This window comes from Ursus americanus, chromosome 17 (genome assembly GCF_024610735.1).
Source record: "Ursus americanus isolate L20-20 chromosome 17, mUrsAme1.1.p, whole genome shotgun sequence".
Classification (NCBI taxonomy): domain Eukaryota; kingdom Metazoa; phylum Chordata; class Mammalia; order Carnivora; family Ursidae; genus Ursus; species Ursus americanus.
In genome coordinates, this window is record NC_142143.1 from 44,954,833 (window position 1) to 44,979,194 (window position 24,362).

General features: G+C 34.8%; 1 protein-coding gene and 1 non-coding gene across 8 annotated transcripts in view; one reads left to right on the plus strand and one right to left on the minus strand.

The window, feature by feature from the left end:
• The window catches only part of CNOT2 (CCR4-NOT transcription complex subunit 2), a 117,132-nt gene that overhangs the window by 41,946 nt on the left and 50,824 nt on the right, over nucleotides 1-24,362 (minus strand). For 3 of the 7 annotated variants that reach the window (XM_045789589.2, XM_045789587.2, XM_045789591.2), the window contains one exon: nucleotides 1,020-1,142. In XM_045789589.2, coding sequence (XP_045645545.1) covers nucleotides 1,020-1,142 — 123 coding nt within the window. Of the gene's footprint in view, nucleotides 1-1,019; nucleotides 1,143-5,553; nucleotides 6,054-7,434; nucleotides 7,523-11,646; nucleotides 11,705-24,362 lie in introns of those variants that run through there. The other 4 variants (XM_087868930.1, XM_045789588.2, XM_045789590.2 and 1 more) reach the window with 3 other exon arrangements.
• Nucleotides 17,987-18,119, plus strand: LOC123787335 (small nucleolar RNA SNORA18). Its single transcript, XR_006778146.1, has one exon. It is a non-coding gene; the product is annotated as a small nucleolar RNA SNORA18 (small nucleolar RNA).

The window sequence follows — 24,362 nt, forward strand, 5'->3', positions numbered from 1 at the left end:
ACATAGCTGATACACTGTTGCCAAAATGACACGACTTTCAAATAAAAATAAAGGGGAGTAACACCACAATAGGAGGGGAAAAAATTCACCAAAATCCTAAATATAAATTAAGCCAACTTGTGAAATTCTAAGACACAGGAAGTGATTTACTAATGATCAACTTAAATGAAAAATGAGAGCACCTGTTCATATTTTAGAATTTTATAAATGCTTTAAACATCAGTAAGAATCTCATTAGGTTAATAACTAGAATAAACTGTTATATAGGTAGAGAAATTAGGAATAGCAAGTTTATAAAAAGGGTTGAAAGGAGAAAAAAGCTGGGTGGGTATAAAGTACAAAAATGCAACTGGTTTGACTACTACAGTATATAGAGGCTTACCAAATTTGAAAATAGCAATTTATTTAAAAATATTTTATCAATTTGCTAATTATGATTTGGCTGTGTTAAATCCTTTCATTCCAAATGGGATTACTGAACTACTAGCCTTCCAAAGCACTTAATCCACACCTCTATAATATAATCATCTTCCATGTTTTGAATATAGTTCTTCAAAAATTTTTCTATAGTAGCATTCCTAACAGCTGAACAGAGGAGATGCTCTTACTAACTAAAGCTTAGGATTACAGCCTGAAGATTACATAGCAAAGGTAAAGTTTCATTTAATTTTGCCATTATTATCTTTAAATCTTACAAATCTACTTTCTACTCTGTATGCGTATTTTAATATAAAAATAAGTTAAAAAAACAACTGATGATCTAGAAGTAATACCATGTTTACCTCTTGTCTTTGAGTACTTCCACAGTATTACCATATCCCAACTTCAGAATCACAGGACATTTAATCTCCCATTAAAATCTAAGTTCATCATTTTTGTATCCCCAGGGCCTAGCACTGTGCCTAAAACATAGTCACTGAACCAAACACAGTATTCTGCAATTCATAAGCTGATTTTCAGAAACCAGAAAGAAACAAACATACACTTCTGAGTAAACACAATATAACTGATTAACTTACATCTTTTTCTGACCGATGTGGAAACATAGAAGACTGGCTGTAGTACATGTTTTCGTCATGGTAGTCACTGTCGACCCCCTCTACAAACTTCTTTCTTGAAGCACCAAACATGCTGTTTGTCACCTAAACAAAAATATTGCTTTTATCAAGAGTAATATTTTGGAAAATGTCAAGCTCTACCAAACTCTTATGTGGAAAACAGAAAATGAAGGAAACAATGCTAAGATAAAGAAACAGATCAACTAAGGAAGGGCTAATGGGGCATGTGAAAAAGTCATAAATCTAACTATAAGAATATAGCATTACATTTTTGCATCCAGGCTCTAAAAGCCAAGAGAAGAAACTTAATAAAGCCTATCATGCAATAATTCCACTTACTCTAAAGAAATAAGTATCACTTTTTCTTGAGAATTTGCAACCTCAAATACAATTTTCCCACAGAAAGATGTTTTAAAAATTAACTTTGGATCTAACTATTCAAAATCTTCACAGGTATCGTCAATATTAGTATCTTTGTCATCCCTATGTCTACTTTGTAAATGAGCTGTTTTTCAGAGCATATCATCTTCATTTACAATCTAAGTTTATTTATTTATTTATTTTTTTTAAGATTTTTTTTTTATTTATTTGACAGAGATAGAGACAGCCAGCGAGATAGGGAACACAAGCAGGGGGAGTGGGAGAGGAAGAAGCAGGCTCATACCAGAAGAGCCTGATGTGGGGCTCGATCCCAGATCGCCGGGATCACGCCCTGAGCCGAAGGCAGACGCTTAACCGCTGTGCCACCCAGGCGCCCCTACAATCTAAGTTTATTGAGATACAGCACTTTTTGAGTCAGCGTATAATGGCAAACTAGAAACTTCATCTCAAGCCACAAGCACCCACTCATAATAGTGATGTTTCATTTATCATCTTGGTGTAAATATATGATTTCTGTTATGTAACCTAAGTCTTAACCAAATATAACACTAGTAATTTTGAGCCCACACCAATACAAATAATTACTAAATCTATGTTAGTTCGTTCGTTCTTTCTTTTTCTTTTTTTTTTTTTTTTAAGGCAATGCTAGATAATGGTCTTCATGCTTCTTTTACTTAGGTAATCTCTCCGCCTAATGTGAGGCTCAAACTCACGACGCCAAGATCGAGAGTCGCATGTTCTACTAACTGAGCCAGGCAGGCGCCCTGTGCTAATTTTTTTTCCTTAGGATGACCTCTTTATAAAGTTTCCAAAACTTTCAAATGACTAGGTTATTTATGGTCAATGTGTCTCCCAACAACAGTACTTTGTAGTCCAAAGTAAAGTGAAATGTCATGATGGAAGACATTTGGAAAGACTTGAATACATGGTGACTATATCTTTTCACAAAAATTTTGGGGGAAAACTCACATCAAATTTGACATCTGTCTTGTACACTCATTATGAATAAAGGTATTTTCTTCAATTATAAATAAGAAATGAACAATTTCTTTCATTTCTCATTTCAAAATAAGACAGTGTAGTTACTACTGTTTATCGGTAAACATGGTGAACTGATAAGCTGCAGTCTTTAATGACCAAATTTGACATGCAAGTTTTTTGAAAGCATCAGACTATTTAATAATTGCTTTATATCTTAAGGTCTCTATTAAATTTTTAAGAAACTCAAATATTTAACCATTCTTCCTTTTAAGGTCAGAGAAAAAGATACTGAGTTAAATATGAGGAACAGTCTGATGACAGCTCAGCCACTGTTTTGCTGTATGCTTTGGGGCTATTAATCTCCTTAGATGTGAAATACAGAAAGTTATTTTTAAAGGGTTTATTGTTTTGTTAGGATATACTTCATCTTTTTTAGTAGTAGACTCCCTGGTAAATCTCATAAACGCTCTTCTGTAATTTTGAATGTTTTTCAGGGAGTAGAATCCCCACATGCCTATCCACCAACCCCCTAAGTAGTCCTTAACAGGAAGAAGAAGTGTTTTTTAGGGAGTTTTATTACAGAAATATAACAGCGGAAAAAAGCACTTTAGTAGCAAATTAAGACTCTTTTACAGATGAGATTTTAAAAGTTTACTTTGAAAAAGTTAAGGAGACATTTAATTCTCTTTAAAGGACCATTACTACTGAATTCTAATTCTAAGAAAGGATAAACATGGGGAAATGGCATGATACCTAGAGAATTAAGTAAAATTTCAGGAGAATATCACTGTTGCTGCTCATCAAATCATACACACATAAATTAATTCGATGGACACAAAGCAAACTCTTTGTTGACAATTTTTGTATAACATTTACCATCAAAACCAATTATAGACTCGTGGAGTTCCAAAATTGAAATGAACTGTATAGAATAAAAAGCTTCATGCTAATATTGTTTAAGAGGCTTTAATGTTTGAAAGAAAAACTAAACATATGAAATGTCTCAGACAAAGGAAAGCAGAAATGTTCCCTGTTCATTAATATAAGATTTTCCCTCACTCACTGTGTGTGTGTGTGTGTGTGTGTGTGTGTGTGAGAGAGAGAGAGAGAGAGAGAGAAGGAGGGAGGGAGAAGGGAAGAGAAGGAGAAAACACAATTATGCAGAATTTCATTTTTGTTTTGTGTGCTTCAACAGAGAAATTATTTATCAGTGAAAATACTAATTATTCTTACATGACTTCAGCAAAAAAAGAAAGGTAAGAGTGTTAATACTCTGCTCTCCAAATGCAACATGAGTCCAGGAATGGGTACTAAGATGAAACAAAGAATTATCTGATCCAGGACAAAAAAAGGAAAGAAGGAAAGAATGGAGAGGAGAGGAGAGGAGAGGAGAGGAGAGGAGAGGAGAAAAAATGAAAAGGAAAAGGAAAGGAAAAGACAAGGACAGAACAACATAGTACATTTCTTATAAAAGCTAGTTTATTTTTAAGGGCCTGTGCTTTAATCTACATAGAATGATGCAACGGAGTAGGAAAAGTATTTTAGAATAGCCACAAAAGATGAAACTAGAAGATAACACTCAAGCAGAGAAGTAAGGGAATCAACTAGGCAAAGACCTGTAGGAAGAACACTCAACAGAGAGGGAAAAATCAAGATCCTCAGTGGTGTGACTCAAGCAGTAGGAACTTAGGAGAGAATGGGAGAAACTGAAGTCAGAGATACTGGTGGTCCCAAATCATGCTGTGCCTTGCAGGTCCTAAGGGACTTTGGATAAAGGGTTGGGGATAGTTTCAGTAACATAACTTGGCATATATATATTTTTAACGATTGCAGCTATTCCGTAAGGAATGGACAAAAGAGGAAGCAAGTGTGAAGAAGGGAAGCAGGCGGTGAGAAAGGACGGTAGCTCAGACTACAGTGGTAGTGGTAGAAGTGGTGAGACGTGGTTGGAAAAAGGATCTATGTTGAGAAAGACCTGACACTAATGGATGGATGAATGGATGACAACAAAGGGTAAGGTAGTCAGGGTATCTCCTGGAAGAGAATAAGTAGGAATCAAAGGAATCTAGAAATCAATTTTTGTTAATTTTAAAGAAGACATATCTTCTTTAAATATATACATAAATATATAAATATTTAATATTTATATACATTATACATAATGTACATAAATATATAAATAATATAAATAAGTAAATACAAATATATTTATAATGCCAAATATATTAGTCAATTTGGTAAATAAAAATTTTTAAAAAATTAAAATTAAATCATACTACATTTTACATTATATATACCATAGAATCTTTAGTATACACAATTTGTCAGCTTTTTTCAAGTAAACATATCAAGGGCTTACATCAACTTTGTTAACTGACCACCTTTTCTCTTGACTTTCATACCAGATGTTTAACAAAAGAGAAGTAAAAAGTGAGATTTTTAGCAAGAAAGAATACATGACATATGTATACACTAAAAGTAGTTTCTTAAGCCTTTTTTGAACATAGATCTAAAACATTTAGTAAAGACATTTTATCTTCCCTTTGATTCCACAAACTCTAATCAGAAAGTATATACATAGGTTAGCTTACACTACTCCTTTCTATCAGCCTAAGCCCCCCAAACCCCACAAAAGAGTTGGTCTCAAAATGTAGTAGTAGAGAGAGGGGGATTAAAGTGACAGGCAGAATGGAAGCACTAAGTTGGCTGGATTTTCCCAACATACTTCTTCATAATTTAATTTGGACTAGCTATGAATTCCTAAGGTATGACACTCTCAACATTTAAACACAGTATTTCAAACTCAAATGCAGTAAATCAGAATAATCACAAAAAAAGAATTTGCAAAACCCCAAATTTAAGATGATCTAAACCATCAAAGACTAGTAAAGTAGCCCCAAGTGGGATAGATGACAAAGAACAGAAGGAAAAAGAAGCAAGGCCTGGAACTTTATCAAGGAAACAAAACCAGGACACTTTATAAATGAAAACCTGAAAATATATATGTGTATATACATATGCAGAAAAAACCACATAGGAAAGGGTGAAAAATAGACTCAGATCATATCCAAAGCAGGATGATATTTAATCTTACACATATTTCCTTCAGCAAGGCCTCTGGAGAGGAACTTACTCTGAAATCATTTATTGTCTATAATGCTGGCAAATGTCCCAGGCATGGAATCCTATTCCCAGGGACAGAAACACATCCATGGCAGAATGGTCCTTTTCCTGATAGCAAACAAATGCAGGCTGATTTCAAAATCTACCTCCAGGCTTAACTCAAGGTTCTAGCAGCAAATTTTAAAGTACCCCTATACATTTCTACCTGAGAAACACAATTAATAAACTAAATCAGTTAATATTTAAAACTGATTTTCCAAGTTACTTCCTCTTGCTTTGTTCTATACATCCAAGTTCTATCCTTTCTTCAAAGTGGCTTTCACATCTGTTTTTGCCATTCTTCCTACCATCATCTTAGTTTAAGCTCTGGTCTAGTTTGTTTTAGCCTCCTGACTGGTCGGCTTTCACATTTCAACAAACTTACCGAGAGAATACTGTATGAATTACACCAAAAGTCGTGATAATGTGGGGTGCCTAGGTGGCTCAGTTAAGCTTCTGCCTTCTGCTCAGGTGGTAGTCCCAGGGTCCTGGGGTGGAGCCCCATATTGGGCTCCCTACTCAGCAGGGAGCCTGCTTCCCCCTCTCCCTCTGCCCCCCCCCCATGCTCTCTCTCAAATAAACAAATAAAATCTTTTTAAAAAAATTATGGTAGTGAATACAAAAGCTGAATAAGTAACAGATCAATGTCTCAAACAAGCTCATAGTCTACCTGGGAAATGTTATCTGTAAATAAACAATTACAATACGAAAATCTGCACAGGTATTTTGGGAACACAAATAAGGATGTATCTGTGTTTGTGGGAAACGGATTGTAAGATTCTATTATAAAAGAACTAATGTTTGAACAAAGACTTGATTGAAAAAGATTAAAAATTTTAAAAGTTGAAGTGTGTGGGGTGGGAGGTGGAAGCAAACCTGTGGCACAAGAGACAGCAGCATACGCAAGTGCTCACAAGTGAGAGAAAGCCTGAGAAACAAGGCTTTCAATACAGCTAAAACAGAGGAAGTCTGGAAGAATGGTGATAGGTGATAAGGAAAGTAGGCCTGGACTTCAATGCCAGGTTAAGAGGGAAACAGTATAGGCAGGAAAACCAGGTACAAAAATCTAGTTTATTATGGTGCCATACTAATAACCACTACACTGACTCACTCTTGTTAATTTCTTCTACCTAGAGGATACAGACCAAGATTTCTGAGATCATGACCTTAATGTAATCGTGTAGCAGTAATTATCTCAAAACCCCAAACAAAATTTATGCCTCAGCTTAATTTGAGTTATTCACAGTTGCTCCTATTCATGTTAATCTCTGAAAAATGCCATCTGTAACTTCTATGATCTTCAACAATTAAAACTCAAGCTGACTAGACTAACTTTAAATACTGACATTATCCATATCTTTCCTAGCACAAGCATCTCCAATATCCTCCAAACAGATTTTTATTAACCCATTCTTATTCCCCTCAAATCTACTCTTACACATCAGCCAAAGTGAATTTTTAAAATAAAAATGTAATTGTTGTAACCCTACTGACTGAAACACCTCAAAAGCTTCCTAAGACAATATTAAGGCTCACAAGGTCCTATGTAAACTCTCTGACCTTAACTCTCTTCACAGGTCCCCTGCCACCACTAAACTGTTGCCACACCAACACAAGATCTTTCCCACCTCAGGGCCTTTGTATATGCTGATACCTCTATTTAGAATGTTCTTCCTCCGTTTGAAACTTTCACACTAAGTTAAGGCTCCTGATTTACAGTCACTGAAAATACTTCACCGAAACTACAATCATACAATAAAAAATAACCTTCATTGACCACTTACTATGTGCCAGGCAATATACTCTAAATGCTTTAAAATGTATTGATTTATGTAATCCTTTAAGTATTTACCTGTGTAGTCCTCATTTTCAGATGAGAAATGGAGAAGTTGGATAACATGCCCAAGGTCATATATCTAATGTGCCCAAGGTTCCATTATCTGATAAGGGACAGAGACGGGATATGAATCCAGGCAATCTGCTAGAGTTACACCCTTTTAACCACTATAGTACACTGATTCTCAACATACAACTAATAGTTTAATGTGTGTATTCTCCCCAAACCGTAAGCCTCAAGATGGGAAAAGGAGTAAGGGGCAAAAAGGGGAGGGTGCTTATTTTGCAGTGAACGACGTAGAGGATGTTACAATCAAATATTTGTGCATGTCAAAAAGATCTCTTTGGCAGAAAAATGAGAATGAACTGACTAGAGGTACATAAAACAAAAGCCACTCACTACCAAACTGATCGTACCTATTTTAGACAAAGTTCCATTAATTTTAGGATAGAATTATGCTTAAACGAAAGAACACTATTACACCAATTAAAAAGTAATTACTGTTTCCATATTCCAAATCAACTAATTTTTTTTTAAAGATTTATTTATTTACTTATTTGAGAGAGAGAGAGAGAGAGAGAGACAGCCAGCGAGAGAGGGAACACAAGCAGGGGGAGTGGGAGAGGAAGAAGCAGGCTCCCAGCGGAGGAGCCTGATGCGGGGCTTGATCCTAGAATGCTGGGATCACGCCCTGAGCCGAAGGCAGATGCTTAAGGACTGAGCCACCCAGGTGCCCCCAAATCAACTAATGTTTTTAAGTACTTTCTAAATACAGTGAAATAATTTAATCTTTCAAGGAATTAGGATTATAAAACCTCTAAATTTCATTATAAACCACTAAAATAGACATTGCAGTGTTAAATGCGTAGAATACCTCCATTAAATGGGTTCAAATAAGAACAAATGCCTAACAGCAACTTCTTGTGAATTCTCTCTCTAATGGAGCCAGGAGTTTTACTGTTAACACGCTGATACATTTGCCCCACCATAAAAAGCAACTATTTCACAACTTTAAAGTATGAAGACTTTTCGATAGTCATGAATTTTTTTCATTTCTAGCAACAGAATTTGCTCCTACCTTGCATTATAAAAGATAAAAAGCACCAAATATAAGTCATATGGTGCCTTGGAGGAGAGGTGAATAAACTGTTCCTTTCTTATACTTTCCCTAACGGAAATTTTATTAATTCACTCTGCTGAATAAAGAATCCACATTCACTATCAGCAAACACTTCACATACATATACACACAAATTATCTGTTGTCTACAAAGTAAGCAGAAACTAATAAAAATTACAGTAATTACCATTAATATTTATCGGCTTTATCAAGATGTAGTCAATCAACATGTGAAACCAATCATGAAAAGCCACAGTATCTGAAGATAATCTGGTATTTTTATTATTACCCATTACAGAGAAAAGTGACAAGTCAAATCTCACTGAGATATTGCCCAAACTTTGTGAAACCAGAACATCCCTATATCAAACATTATACATGGCAACCTAGAAATATCTATAACCCAAGGAATTTTTGTTTTAGGAGTATTTTTCAGTAACGGGATTCTGAGCTACCAATCCCGTTTCACAAGTATTATAAATAATCCTTATTCTATTTCATTCCTGAAAAACAATAAAAAAAAGAAATGGGCTTAAGTAAAGGAAAAAAGGATACATATGCTGGGAAAAAAATAAAAATCTAGCTTCTCAAAAAACAACTCAATATCTGAACATCTTTAGAAAAAGAACAAATGATCTTTCTCTTCTCATATAATAAACGTATTTCTTATGAAGTCCTACCAGTTCCAGAATACTGTGGCTTGATATTTACAATATGACAAATACATAATGAATAGTTTATGAATCTGCTTAAGATGGATCTAAGAAAAGTGAAGGTTTAGATAAATTTTAGAGGTAGAATTTCTAAATCCATCAACTTGAACCACTAGTATAGAAATAAATAAAAGCCATTCACTTCACTTTTAGCAAATGCAGAATGCCCAATAAATGAACAATAAAAGCTTTAATAAATACTCAAAAGGCAGTTAACAGGTAGATGCACAGGAACATACGACGCTGGCTGGGAAAAAAGTGATTCAGCCAAAAACCAGAGGCCTATATGAACATATCCATAATTCCTATTTTGGAGAGCAGGTAAATATTCTGGCACAGGGTTGCTTCCAGGGGTTACAGAGATATTTTGTAAGAGGTCTCAGCCAACAACAACAACAACAACACCAGGGTAGCACTTATCCAAGAAGAAAATGGAGAGGGCAAGCGAAGACAGAGAAAAGAACACATCACTCTTCCTAATCCAAAAACCATCTACTAAAATCTGTTGCCTGAAGCTGCTTTACTCAGAAGATGATAGTCCCCAAAACCATGTACACCATCTCTTAAAATGCACCCCAAAAATCTACAAATTCTCTAAAAAGTGTTACTAAGAGTCTATAAATGCCCCTATCAGTTTGATTTTGATCTAGGGAGAATATGTTGTGAACACCTCAACATGAAGAAACTGATTTTGTGATTTTCCAGAATCTTAAAATCACCTGTATCAATACGCCTTATACAGATTCAAGAACGAACCACCAATATGTAAGCTTTAAAAAGTACGTCATCCTAAAATAAAACCCTAATAACTCAAAACGTGCTAATCCACAGAAGAAAGCACACAACTGTATACCAACTAAAGAACCAACTGTCATTGGTATGCCTTAAGAGCAGTAAGTTTAGAGTTGAGAAATCACATAAATAGGTCCTAAAATTAAAATAAGCAGTACTTCACCCTTAAATTTTAGGATACAAATCTATCATGTACAAGTGAAAGGATATACAACAATAGAAAATCTTTATGTTTAGGATACAAAACAAATCCTATAAGCATAAGGGAAACTTCTGAATGAGAATGAATATCTTAAACCAATCTTAAACTTTAAGAGGGAGGATCAGTCTAAGAGAAAGGGAGGAAGGGAAATACAGAAGAACTATCTATGGTCTGCTTTGTCAAGGGACTATGCATTTCTACAAAGCTCCTAGTAAACTTAGAACAAAAACAAAAAAACAAGCAACTCTAGAATTTACGGGAAGAAAAGGGGGGATAAACTGCTGAGGATTCTATACTTTCAGGACCTAAAGTGCCAAACAGTCAGTGTCCCAATCTCTTTGAGTGTGACACACTTTCTCTAAAGAAATGTTAGCAATCATAGGCCACATTAAGTCTCCTTTCCCTGGATATAATTTTGAATTATATGTGCAAAAGAATGTAGAAATCACTTGAATAAGAATTATACAGGAGCAATGTGGGAGAATGAAAGAAACAATTTCTGAAGGCTTTCTGAGAAGCAAGAGCCTAAAAGGATAGTACTAGTAAGCAAAGCAGTACAGACCTAGGGCTACAATGCTACAAAATTATTTCTAATAACCATACATTAAGGGAAAAAAATCTGTAATGTTAGATCATGATTTCCAGTACAATGCAGACAATGAAAAAATGCATGGAGTGTTACAATTTCTCACACACACACACACACACACACACACACACATACACAAACAATATGGTGACCTTATTCATTCAACAAATCTTTGCTGAACTTCTGTAGCGGACATTATGCCTTCACTGTTCCTACACTCCTTTATGTTAACCTCAAACCTTAAGATGGTAGAAATGTTCCAGTCTTCTTGCCTAGACTTCAGAGAAAAAGATACTTGAAGTTTCTATTCCTGCAAATATTAAAAATACAGCTACTTGCCTAAAATCTCAAGAAACAGAAGAACAGCACGTCTAAAGCTACTGGAAGGAAACTAAATCCTGCCCCATTCTGAGACCAAGTTACAAAATTTTAAGTCTACGAATTTACACCTTCCCCAACTTTTTTTCTTAGCCTCTTTTCTGAAAACAAATTTTCTGGTTCTGCCGTACACTGTGGAAAAATATGAAGTTGCTAAAAAAAATCTAATAACCTTCCTTTGTATTATCATATTAATGGTTTATTTAGGTTAAGGTTTTCTGTTTCACATCTAACCAACAAAAAAGTAAAATTATTTCTTAGGACACTAGACTGTTCTATTTAATCATTTATGATAGTTTTATGAGAAAAATAATTTACAAAAACATTGTATTTTTAAGCTAACAAAATGACTCACTGGTAAATGGCCCAACATCCACCCTCAAAATACTGATGACAGTACCATTTTTCCCCAGACTTTCCCACCACATACTTACCTGTGCAACTTCTTTCAACATTTGCTACTCTGGGGATTGGAAAGCTCAGAGCTGGAGGCTGAAGTGAAGAAGGAAAGGTTGGAGGGTGAGCCATGACACCAGCCCCACACTAGGAGCTCCCCTGAGATACTACAGCAGGGTTGACACCATAGCTCTGAAGTTCAAACTCCAGCAAACGATAAGAAAGGAGTCCAACCAGAACATGATAAACGATGGGATTCTTCTGCTCTTTGAAAAATAAGGAAATCATGCTATAAAGATCTGAACGTCCAGTTTCAACATTATGACTCCCTGTTCACATCTTCATTATTCCCAACCCCAGAATCATCTCAGACTGATTGAAAGTATGAATCAAAAAAAGGACAGGGGGCAAAGCTTTCTATAAACTTGCACACTTTTTCAGAAAATGAAAGGATAGGGCTTACCTGGCGGTCATGAAACCATCTAAGACAGCATGTTAAAATACTTTGCCTATCCACTGCTTGTATACTTTTTCTTGTTCTCCTAAGCACTCAACATTAAATCTTAGATTCTCATATAGATTAACACCATCAACCAGCAGAATGACAGCTAGACTATATGGATGTATTTAAATCCCTAAAAGTGGACCAGTGAATTTTCTGAAAACCAGGAATACCTTTTGGTATAAGTATATTCCTTGGGAGGAAATGATTGAGAACATTGCATTCCAAAACAGCAGAATATATATTCTTCTCAAATGCACATGGAACATTCTCCAGAATAGATCACATACATTAGGCCACAAAACAAGTCTCAATAAATTCAAAAAATTAGAATTTCTTAAACATGTTCCACTCTGATAAAAATAAGGACCCTTCAATTAAAATAACTTGAAGAAACTAAATGATGAAGAGAAAAATGTAAAGACTTTTAAAGAAATCAATAAAAAAATAGGACTTAAAATGTGAATCTTTGTTTTATAATACAAGTGAATTACTGATTCTGAGAAAACTAGATTCCATTATGAATACTACTAGGGCTAATAGAATAAGCCTTCAGTTATTTAAAGATAACATCTATTCAATAACAAATATTACTGAAGGTGGCAAATATTCTGAAATTGTAAACTATAGAGGAGTATGAGAAAAATTATGTTATATGAAGCAGTTAAAAATGAAAACTATTCCTTCAGCAAGGGAACACAGGACCTTTATTTTATTTTATTTTAAGATTTTTTATTTATTTATGTGACAGAGAGACAGCCGGTGAGAGGGAACACAAGCAGGGGGAGTGGGAGCGGACGAAGCAGGCTCCCAGCGGAGGAGCCCAATGTGGGGCTCGATCCCGGAACGCCGGGATCACGCCCTGAGCCGAAGGCAGCCGCCTAACGACTGCGCTACCCAGGCGCCCCAACACAGGACGTTTAAAATACTTCTGAACACCGTGCCATATAAATTAATTCAATAAGCATTTAGTAGGCATCTACCATGAGCTAGATATCACTTTTCTACTCTTACCTACTTTATCCACCTGATGCTCAGAAATAAAGGAACATTACAAATCAAAGGGAACAGAGGTGAAAACACATTTACAATGGCTTCCACAGCATTGGTTAAGTTACCCTTAACCTCTAAATCTCCTACCATTTCCCTTTCTCTTATTGTGTTCCTGCCACACTACTTCCCCACTCCTGTCTCCAGGCCTTTGCACTTCTATCCTCCAGGAATGCTCTTCCCCTAGATATGTAACTATATAGCTTCTTACCCCACCCAACTTCAGGTAGAATCATATTAGTGAGGACTCCCCTGAATATTGAAAATTACACACCCATTCCCCAACCCCTTAGGCACTCTCTATCTCCTTTCTTATTTTAATTTTTTCTCCACAACATTATCAACATATAATTTGTAGTGTATTTTGTTTCTTTTGCTTACTGTCTTCCTATGTTCTAAAATGTCAGCTCCATAAGAACAGAATTTTTTGTCTCTTTGTCTCCTTAGGATCTGGAACACTCACTGCCTTACAGAGTAGGCCCATAACATGAATGTGTCCTCATCTTACTGCCATTACCTGAGTGTTATTTGACACCAATGAACTGCTTACAGCACAGGGCAAAAATTTTCTGACACAACAATTATTTTTAAAACTAATGGAATTATGTTGAAAAATTAATGTTAAACTTTACATTTCTGAAACATATATAAATAAAATTGTTTTATGCCTTTTCCCACTGAAATTGACAACCACTTCCAAAATACCTAATAGACTGCTAAAAACCTTCAGTGGTTAGAGTGCCATACTATGAGAAGCACTAGATAAGAACTGGGATATTAAAAAAAAAAACCTTTTTCCATTTCCTTAATTTTTTTTCTCAAGTTAGATTGCTTTTTTTTTTAAAGTTGTTTTGAGAGCAAGACGTGTCTCTTTTGTATCACAAAATCCCACTAGAAGAATTATACTACTTAGAGCCACTGGGTTGCACTGTAGTCCATGGGAATATGCACTCCTTGGAGTTAGCCAAACAGTGCACTGCCTGAGCAGTCTAACACAGTGGGCCTGCTACAAATTAAGCACTAACAAGTACTGAATGTTTACCGAATGATAAATACTGCTCAAAGCACTGTGTGTGTATGTATGTGTATGTATGTATGCATACACGTTACACAGGGACATATATACATAATGCACATATATATAAAAACTCACTTAATCATAACAAAACCTCTGTAAGATGATTACTTTTACCTCAAACTGAGGCATGGAAGGGTGGGGTCTACAGGCTCTAGATAAATCAAAGATGTTCCCCTATCACAGTTAATCAGGAGAATAACCAACCCCTGTGTCTCCAATAAGATACCAAAGGTTTGTTCTCCAGAAAAAAACCCAAATGGATAGGCTCTAAATCTTGGTACTTAGCCAAAGTGCAGGGGTGAGGCATGGACCTGAAAACTGAAGGATGAAGATTTACATCTGTAACTGTAAATGTTCAATCCTTCTCTTTCTTTCCTTAACCTGCTTATAGAATGCCACCAGTGAAAATGTAAGAACCACCTCTCTGTCCTCCTCTTGTAAGTATATATTTTTTGTGGAAAACTGAAATTGCTCAAGGGAAATGAATGTCACATACTATCCAAATGAGGTACTTACCCAACAAAAAGACTAATTTAACTACATGGTAATAAGCTGTCCACAAACACTGTCACCATGTTTTAAAAACTTCTTATTCGCAAATAATTTTAGACTTGCAAAAATAGTACCAAGCTCCCATATGCCCCACTTTCCCCTAGTGGCAACATCTTATATGACCATAGTACAAGTACCAAAACTAAGAAAGTAGCTATTAACTAAACAATTTTATACAGCTTTCACCAGTTTTTCCACTAATGTCTTTTTTCTATCCCAGGATCCACATTACATTTGGTTTTATGTTTCCTCGGTCTTCTCCAACCTTGGACTTTACCTGTTTTTCCTTGCCTCTCACAACACTGATGTCATTAGTTGTACTTATGTAACTACACCATAAAATGTCCTGCAATGTGAGTAGGTCTTATGTTTTCTCATGAGTAGATAGAGGTTACGTACTTTTAAAGCCACCTCACTGCAGAGGTAATATGTCCTTCTCCAGCGCATCCTACATGGACATATACAGAAGTGTATATGATGATGATATGTCTTATTACAGGTGATATTAATCTTGATCTTGATTAAGCTGGTACATCGACCAGTCTTCTCAACTATAAATTCCTATTTTCCCATTAAAACACTGAATGTTTTGAAATAAGTTCTTTAAGAGTGTGCAAGTATCTGTTTGACCTTAAATTTCTGCCTACTAATTACAGCAGTCATCCACGGATATTGCTTGCAGCATCTATTACTATGATGCTCTAATGGCGATTTGCTATTTTCACCTTCTATACTGTATTTGTTAACTGAAATGCTTCTACAAGGAAACCAATCAGCATTTAAAGATCTCACTCTTAAATATGAAGAGTGTCAAAGACTTTACCTAACTGGTCCAAAGTAATACAATTAGAAAGTAAAGTATAATATCCCAAAAATGTTACTCTACCAATCATATTCTTTCAGCTTTATTACAATGCCTTTACCCCACTAGAGAAGAATAGGTTTAAATTTCATATGTCTCAAGCAGTCTCTCTTGACATTTCTGGCCCTAAATAAGAAAGATCTTCATTTCCTATTTATTTCTGAAAAAATATCTTCCTTTTTCTTTTTTTTATTAGCATATGTACTATGGTGTTGTTAATTTACTGAGCCAGGTTAAATATTAAAGAGATGATTTACTATTCTATGCTACAGAACACATATTTTACTAGGAATACTAGTAAAATTATTACCTCAGCTGAGAAGATAAATGGCTACTGTATTTACAGGTCTATTAGAGTCTAGGAAATCTTGAGGAAGGGAATTCAAGGGAAATCATGCAATTGTTTGCTTTAGGTTAAAGAGAATCACAGCTATGAAGACTTCATGTATGAACTGTAATATATTTGCTGACCTGCACTCTTTTATGTGTCTTTCCAAATGACCTTAAGTGCTGAACACAGGTCTAATATTTCTGTGTATTACAAACCACATAGAGTCTTACACAACAAAAAGTATTCAAAAGCCTTAACTGAATATTGACACAAAAGCTTGTTCTCTTTATCAGAAATGACTTCTCATCTATCTTCTCAACCAAAATATAATTAAAAAAAATGAAATCTTACGAATTGTACTTCTAACCAAGATGGAGTAGGAACAACCTTCCCTCCTGCCTCACCTGAAACAACTTTAAAAAAGGACAAAATACATGAAGCAATGGTTTTCAGACACAGGACATAAGGCAGTTCAAGACAATAACCCCTGAGAGAGAAAGAATTGATGCGAGCCCTAGAAGTGCCCTTGCTTACACACTAGAGGAGTTTCTGCGCTGCAGTGCAGAGAGAGGAAGCCCTGGTGGAACTCAGAAATCTCTGCAAATTGAGGAAGTGTAGCTCAGATCAAGGTAGGCCAAGGCAGCTAGAGAAAAAGTCTAGAGTACCAGACGGAAGAGTGCTGCAAGAAAAAGAGTTATAGAGATCTGAACAAGGTCCTTCCTGAGTCTTCAGCTAAATATTGCTCCACATATGCACAAAGAAAAATACCAGAGGCTGGAAAAAGACACAGTGGAACACTCTCCAGGACTCACACAGGGCTGTTCCCACAAGTCAGAGTATTAAAATATAATTCACAGGGCACTGTGTAGAGTACTCAGAAGAGTACAGTCTCAAAGTTGGGAAAAATTAGCCTAGGCTAAAGGCTACTGGGGTTCTGTGTTAAAAAAAAACGTAAAAGAAAAAGAAAAGAAGTCTCAAAGGGCTCAAACAGCTTCTAAGTAACTAAATTCTGTCCCCAAGGAAGCTCAAGAATATTAACCAAAAAACATACACAGCACTGAAAAGGTTAAATTTCCAATGACTGGCATCCAAACAAAAGTTACTAGGCATACAAAGAAGCAGTAAAATAAAACACATAATGGGGAAGAAAAAACCCAATGATCAACATAAACAGACCAGAAAGGACACAGATGATAGAATTAATAGGTAATAACACTATAACAGTTATTATAACTACATTTTGTTTGTAGAAGTTAGAATAACTGCCGTGATAAAGAAAAAATTAGTGAAACTGAAAACAGCAATAAAAACTAACCAAAATAAAACAGAGGAAATAAAAGAATTTAAAACATCAGTAAGCTGTAGGACAACTTCAAGTGAATCCCCAAAATAGAAAAGGGATAGAATAAACATTTAAAGAAATAATGGATAAAAAATTCCCAAATTTGATAAAAACTCTAAACACAAAATCAAGAGGCTCAATAAATCTCAAACTTATACCAAGATATATCATTCAAGATGTGTAAAACCAGGGGTGCTTGGGTGGCTCAGCAGGTTAAACATCTGCCTTCAACTCAGGTCAAGATCCCACCCGCATCTGGCTCCCTGCTCAGCAGGGAGTCTGCTTCTCCCTCCCTCTTTGCCTCTCCCTGCCACTCCTGCTCTTGCTCTCAAATAAATAAATAAGTAAAATCTTAAAGGAAAAAAAAAAAAGATATATAGGATCGATGATAAAAAAATCTTAATACTAGCCAGAGAAAAAGTTACATTACGTAGAGGATTAAAGATAAGAATGACGGATTTTTTGTCAGAAATTACTGAAGCTAGAAGACAGTAAAGCAAAACCTTTAAAATACTAAAATCAGAAAACCCTGTCAATCTTGAATTACACACCAAGCAAAAAAAAGAAACTTTCAAAAATAAAGATGAAATAAAGACTTCTGCCGACATACAAATGTGAAAGAATCATCACCATCAGGAATGCAACATAAAAATGTTTTTTAGTTAACGTCTATCCTGATGGGTCTTTATCCTATAGACTCACATTCTTGGAAACACTTCATGGAGTAAATATGTGGTTTGCTTTAAGCACAGAACTATTTCTTAGATCTGTAGGAAAAGAACTACTTGACAGAGATACTATATAAGGTCTAATAGTCATTTTTTTTAATCTTAGGAATTGGTCTACCCCAAAGATCTGTACTATTCCAGGGTGTGAAACAGTTTAGGAGTGAATACAATTTCAACTGACACACATATACAGGGTGTCTGAAATTGACCACCAGGCAGATCCAGCTATTCTGACCCTAAAAGTGGCCCTAAAATAAATGGCTTGATGAAACTGGGTCCCAAAGATTACAGGTTGGAAATTTTTGAAGTATGTAATCAGTACGTCCCTATTCAAGTAGAGATCAAAGAAGCCCAACTAAAAGAACTGTGGACAAATGGACATGACAATTGTGGGTTAAGCAAATGTTCTTTTTAAAAAGGCTATATTGAAGATTATGACTCAAACTTTGGAGGAACCAAGTTGATAGGGGAAGGAACCACAACATGCGAAATTCCTTAAATAAAAACTTAATGACTTTAAATAATTCTGCCTAGATTACACATAAAATAAAAAACTTAAAAAGCTCTTCAAGTAGAAGAAAAATGACACTATAAAGAAAGGGAAGGAAAAGAAAGGAAAGGGAAGTGAAGGAGGCAGGAAAGAAAGGGAGGGAAGAAAAAACAAAAGTAGAAGAAAAGAAGAAAAGGAAAGGAAAGAAAAAAAACTATCAAATTTTTTCAATTATGGATGATGATAAGAAGCAGAAATAACACCAGCCCCCCCCCTCAAATTATAACGAACAATAAGAATATATAATAGAAACAGGAAATGCTGCCCTAAGAAGTGAAATTTCAGCTGACACCTACAAAATGATCAAGATATATATTTCTGGTACTAGGGTATACTCTAAACAAAAAACAAAATGCTCCACTCAAAACCAACTAAAAAATGCTCCATGAAATATTGATTCAGCCAACCAACAAATATTTACTGAGCGTATGCCAGGCATTATTCTCAAATGCAGATACAGTGTGAACAAAATATCACTGAAAACTAAGACAGTGATTACATTTTTATTTTTAAATGAATTGTTGAGCCTGGGACGTTGGAAAGGAAGGAGAGAAGGAAATTCAGCACCCCAAAACAAAGTAAAAGCTGGAGTACAGAAAAGCCACAAGTTTATACCCCTAAAGGGGAATCTGTCCAAGATAGAAAACCTGTTAAAAGACCTTCTCATAAACCAGCACCTTTTAAAAGGGTACATCATAACTGTGATAACCTCTTAGTAAAGAAGGCACTTGAATGTCATGATTTTGATGTTAGGCAGCAAGAGGTACAGGAAAGCTCTTCTGAGACTCTATAGCCATAAACCAGCCTGAATTCATAATACCTATGTGGATTGCAACCTAAGCTAACATTTTATTTTTAATTGGTCCTGGATTGGTAGTCCCTTAGGCATCAGCAAAAGCAAATGAAAATCAAATCCCCTTGGGAAAAATGTCCTTCCACCTAATATTCAACAAATTCCCAGAGTTCTAGGAAACATGAAATGGTAACTTAACACACACACACAAGGAAATAAGGTACCATAAGGGAGAATCAGCAGAAACAAAAGACATCAGAATGATCTGTAGCAACTTCCAATTGTTTGATTTATCACACATCAAACATACGAATGTATAAAATAATTAAAGAAATAAAAGGGTATGATCTAAAGAAAGGAATAAATAATGATAACATGTAAATAATAATGGGTAAATATGTGGGTAAAGAAGATAAGAGACACCAAGATTAACAAATCTGATCCAATGAAGAGAAATACAGCCAATACACCCACCAAACGGTCAATATGCATTTTGTTCAAGTTCGTAAACAAGTAGGTGGTACCATATTAATCATATTCTATAGCTACAGTGGAATTACATGAGAAATCAGCAACAGAAAGATAACTAGAAAAATCTCATCATAAACACTTAAGATTAAAAAACATTACAATAAACCCTAAGAAGTAATTAAAGACTGATGAACAAATACAAAATGATGAATATGAAACAAAAAATAAAATAAAAATAACTAAAGCTAAAAATTCCTAGTAAAACTGACAAGTCTCTAGCAAGACTGACAAAGAGAAAAGGGACATAGACAACAACCTTAAAAATGAAAAAAGTGCTACAGAGGAAAAAAATATTTCTTTATCCTGATAAACTACATCTATAAAAAAGATACTGCATCAAATATTGTATTTATTGCTGACAACTTAAAGCTTTTAGGACTAGTAACAAGAGAAAGAGTTCTATTAACACTTCTATTCGACAATGTCTGAGAAGTATTAATGAGTTCAGAAAAGAAATGTAAGTAAAAATTATGAAAGTATCCAAACTGTAATTTCCAGATATGTTTATTTATATGAAAACCCCCAAAGAACCTACAAATAAATTTGAGATTTAAAGAATTTAGCAACACTGATACAATAATCAATTTAAAAAGTTGACTGTATGTCAATATAATAGTAACACCTACAAAACACAATTTTTAAAATACCATTTACCAGAAAACCAAAACTGTATGCATAAATCTGGGTCTATTACTAAAAATATAATAAAACTTTACTGAGAGAAAATACAGAAGACCAGATCATATGAATTCAGGAGAGGAAGACTATCATAAACATATCAATTCTTCCCCAAGTCAATGAAATTCCACTTATAAACTCAATACTTTTTTATATATATTGTAAATTTGTCATTGAACAAAAGGCCAAGAAAGTCGAGACACTCAGGAAGACAAAGGTATAATGAAAGACGGACATGAAGATTTAACACAAGGGTATAGTAACTAAAATTCAGTACTGGTGCAGGTGTAGGCAAACACATCAAAGTAATAGAACAGAGATTTTAAAAACAGACCCATGAATATAAAGTAACTTGATTTATGATAGAATAGTCCTGTTAATTAGTTGAGGAAGGCAGAAAAAAAATCACTACATGATTCTGATAAAATCATCTATATGCCGAGGAATGGAAATTGGACTCCTAACACTGTATACAAAAATCAATTTCAGATAGATTAAATATGAAAGATAAAAAAATCTTTCAAAAGATATCGAATATTTTCACTTACTTGATTTCAACAGGGAAATGTTTCACACAACCTCCATAAATTCTCTAAAAAATTAAAACTTTGACATCAAATGTCATCAATATGAACACTGATGAGGGGGACTCAAAATTAGTAAAAGCACTCCTAAAAATATTCCTGAAAGACCTTTTGTGAATTTAATTTTCCTGAATTTTGAGAATATATCTGGGTTCAAAAAACTTTTCTAACTTCATAAAGCTCCCTCTTCTGTTGTTTTCATGCAATGTTTAAAAATACAATGACTTGTTTTCTGAGATTTTTCTGGCTCTGTTCTCCTCTACCATTTTTATCTGGAGGTTCTCTTTCCTCTGTCTCTGTTGCTTCTATACTGCTCAATTGTGATTCCATTCCCAGAAACTTCTCAGTAGGGTCCTGGGAAAGAGCACTGGTAGGCCAGTCTTTCGAGTTCATAGACAGGACTGCTCAAGTTACTTCAGGCCACAGGTCCTCTACCAAGATCTAATATAGTGAGCAAAATTTCTCCTAGTTTCAAATTGGATAATCACACTTAATCACTTTCAAATTGGTTGTTCACCACCTTTGAAATACTTCTATTCTCAGGCCAGACATTCTAATCCTTCTTTCTACTTTCTCACGCACCCAAAAGTGTAGGTTTTTTGGTTCTCATTTGTTTATATTTGGGGATTCATGGAGATACCTCATGACCAAGTTCTGTTACAAATGTTCTCATGGGTTTGGGTTTTGCTACCTGGTTGTTCTATTTTTATGTGGAAATTCAGAAAGATTTAAAAAACTAAGCTGCCACCATTGATGCAATCATCCCAGAATCTAAGCAGAGCCTGAGTACATTTTAAAAAATAACTTTGTTTACTTCTATATTTTTTCTGATTCACAGAAATATTGCACTAATGTTTTAACTTTCTGTTTAATGATGAACACATTTCATATATATGATTGAGGCAAGCTCCTTAAATGAAAATATTTTTTTTCTTTTTAATGTTTTTTTATTATAGAAAATATTTTTCTGAAAGAGAACATAGTATTTCTTGTGTAAAAACCTATGGCCTAAGTTCCCAAAAGGAGTACCACAGTGAATACAGGAATGCTGCCAGTATTTTAAATCTTGGGGAAACACTGCAGTATCTGTCAGATACCATGCTAATTACTACTGTAAGTGGCTTAGAACTAATTACTGAACAGAGCTGTTAGTTACTTCTTTTGGCCTAGGGGCACTGTGAAAAAGTTACTAAGATACTAAGGGTACAATATACCATGTATCTTGGTGAAACTTGCTTTTTGGAAAAAAAAATCATCTTATTTGATGATTTCAGAAGATGAGGAAAAGAAGATAAGAAAATATAATGCAATCAAAGAAAGGCTAACATTGTTAGAGCCCTGTAAAAACGAGCCAACCAATGAGTACCTTGGGAATTCAATTAACTTCGCGTTCTTGGTTGGCCAGAGAAGAAAAAAGAGAGGTGCCAAAAATAACAAATAAATGTCAATTTATTAAGAAAATATTTAGGTTATGGAGTCAAAAGGACTTCTGTTGTTGATAATGTGATCGTGACATAAGCAGAAGCATCACATTTAAAAGTGTAAATATAAGAGCACCCTCTTCGTGTAACTGCAAGTGAACAGTCATCCATTTTGAGTTTTTTCTATCCCCTTGCTTCATCTCTGGCTACAGATAACAGGTTACAGCCATTTGTTTGTAAGAGTTTCAAGGGAAAAGAAGAGTAAGCTGTGAGCCAGTTCATTGGTTTCAGACATATTTTGAACTAATTCCTTCCTCAGCTATTTCACCTTAACCCAACGCCAAACAGTAACAATGATGAAGCCTCCATCTTTCTGCTCTGGGCACCAGATCAACTTGAATTGCTAAGTACCCCTTTTTAAAAAATTCTTGTTCACTTTTTTAAGTATTCTTTATATTATGTATCTTTAACATACTTTAACCTATTACAGATTCTAAGATGCTCTGATGTTGGTGCTGTTTTCAGTCATACTATAAGGTAACCAATCATTAATGGTTATAAGCTATAATGTTACAACTATGACTCTAACATACCACGTGTAAGATGTATCCTGACAGCAGAAAGACATAAATTTTCAGTAAGGTATAACTTAGAATAAAAGAAACAGGCATTTCAGTCCTTATTTACATTACATTTTTACTGCAGTACAAAAGATAAAAATGTAATTTGTATATAGTACTATGTAGCTGTCTTGCAAACTGAATGGAAACACATCTATTCATGCGTTTGTATGTGTTAAAATAATTAAGCAACTTGTTTAAATGCTTTATCTTATGCAAAAATACTTGTATAGTCAGGTAATTGAGGTTTTTAGCAATATCTGGGAAATTGTTCTGCATGGACTGGAAATTCATTATCTTTTTTCCTATATGAAGTAACGAAATATACAGTACCACTTTCCCCAAAATGACCACACAACACATAAAGGAAAGATGCACCTGTATATTCTGAAACACGCATATAACAAAACTATAAAAATAAAAAGAAGGAAACACAAAATTCAAGCTAGTGATTACTTCTGGGAAGGAGGCAGGGGAAAAAGGGTGGCACACAGAAACTTCCCCATTAAGTACAACTTGCAAGCGCAGAAAATGCATATTTGTTAAAAACAAAGACAACAAATCACATTTGCACCTATATGTCACTAGAAAAGATCTAAAATGATACACTAAACAGGGTAAAGTTTCACATTCTATTTTATATTTCCGTTATTCTTCAAAGCTTTTGCAATGTGCCTCTATAACTTCTGCGATTTAAAAAATTAATAAAAAGGAAATGAAGTATTTAATGACAGGGGGAGGGAAGAGGAAATGGCTATACAATCACCACCATAGTAATATGACATGATATATTCCACAAAGTTAATTAACGTAGCATTTTAGACTGTGAGGTATTTCTTCAGGAACATATGGACTGGGATGCATTAGATCCACATAGATAACCCTGAACCAACCAACATGACATGATCAATGACCTCATATTATAAAATGCTCCATTTGGAGTTACATTTAAAAATCTTGGAAATACCAGTAGTATGTTACCCAGCACACTCCACAATTTCTTCCTTTCACTTATTTTCTTGTTTTAATTTTATTAAAACAACATGCATTAAACACCTATTGTTTACCCAAAATCATGGGTAATTATATATCAGCATTGACACTGGCATATATTGGCATTACCAAAATAAGA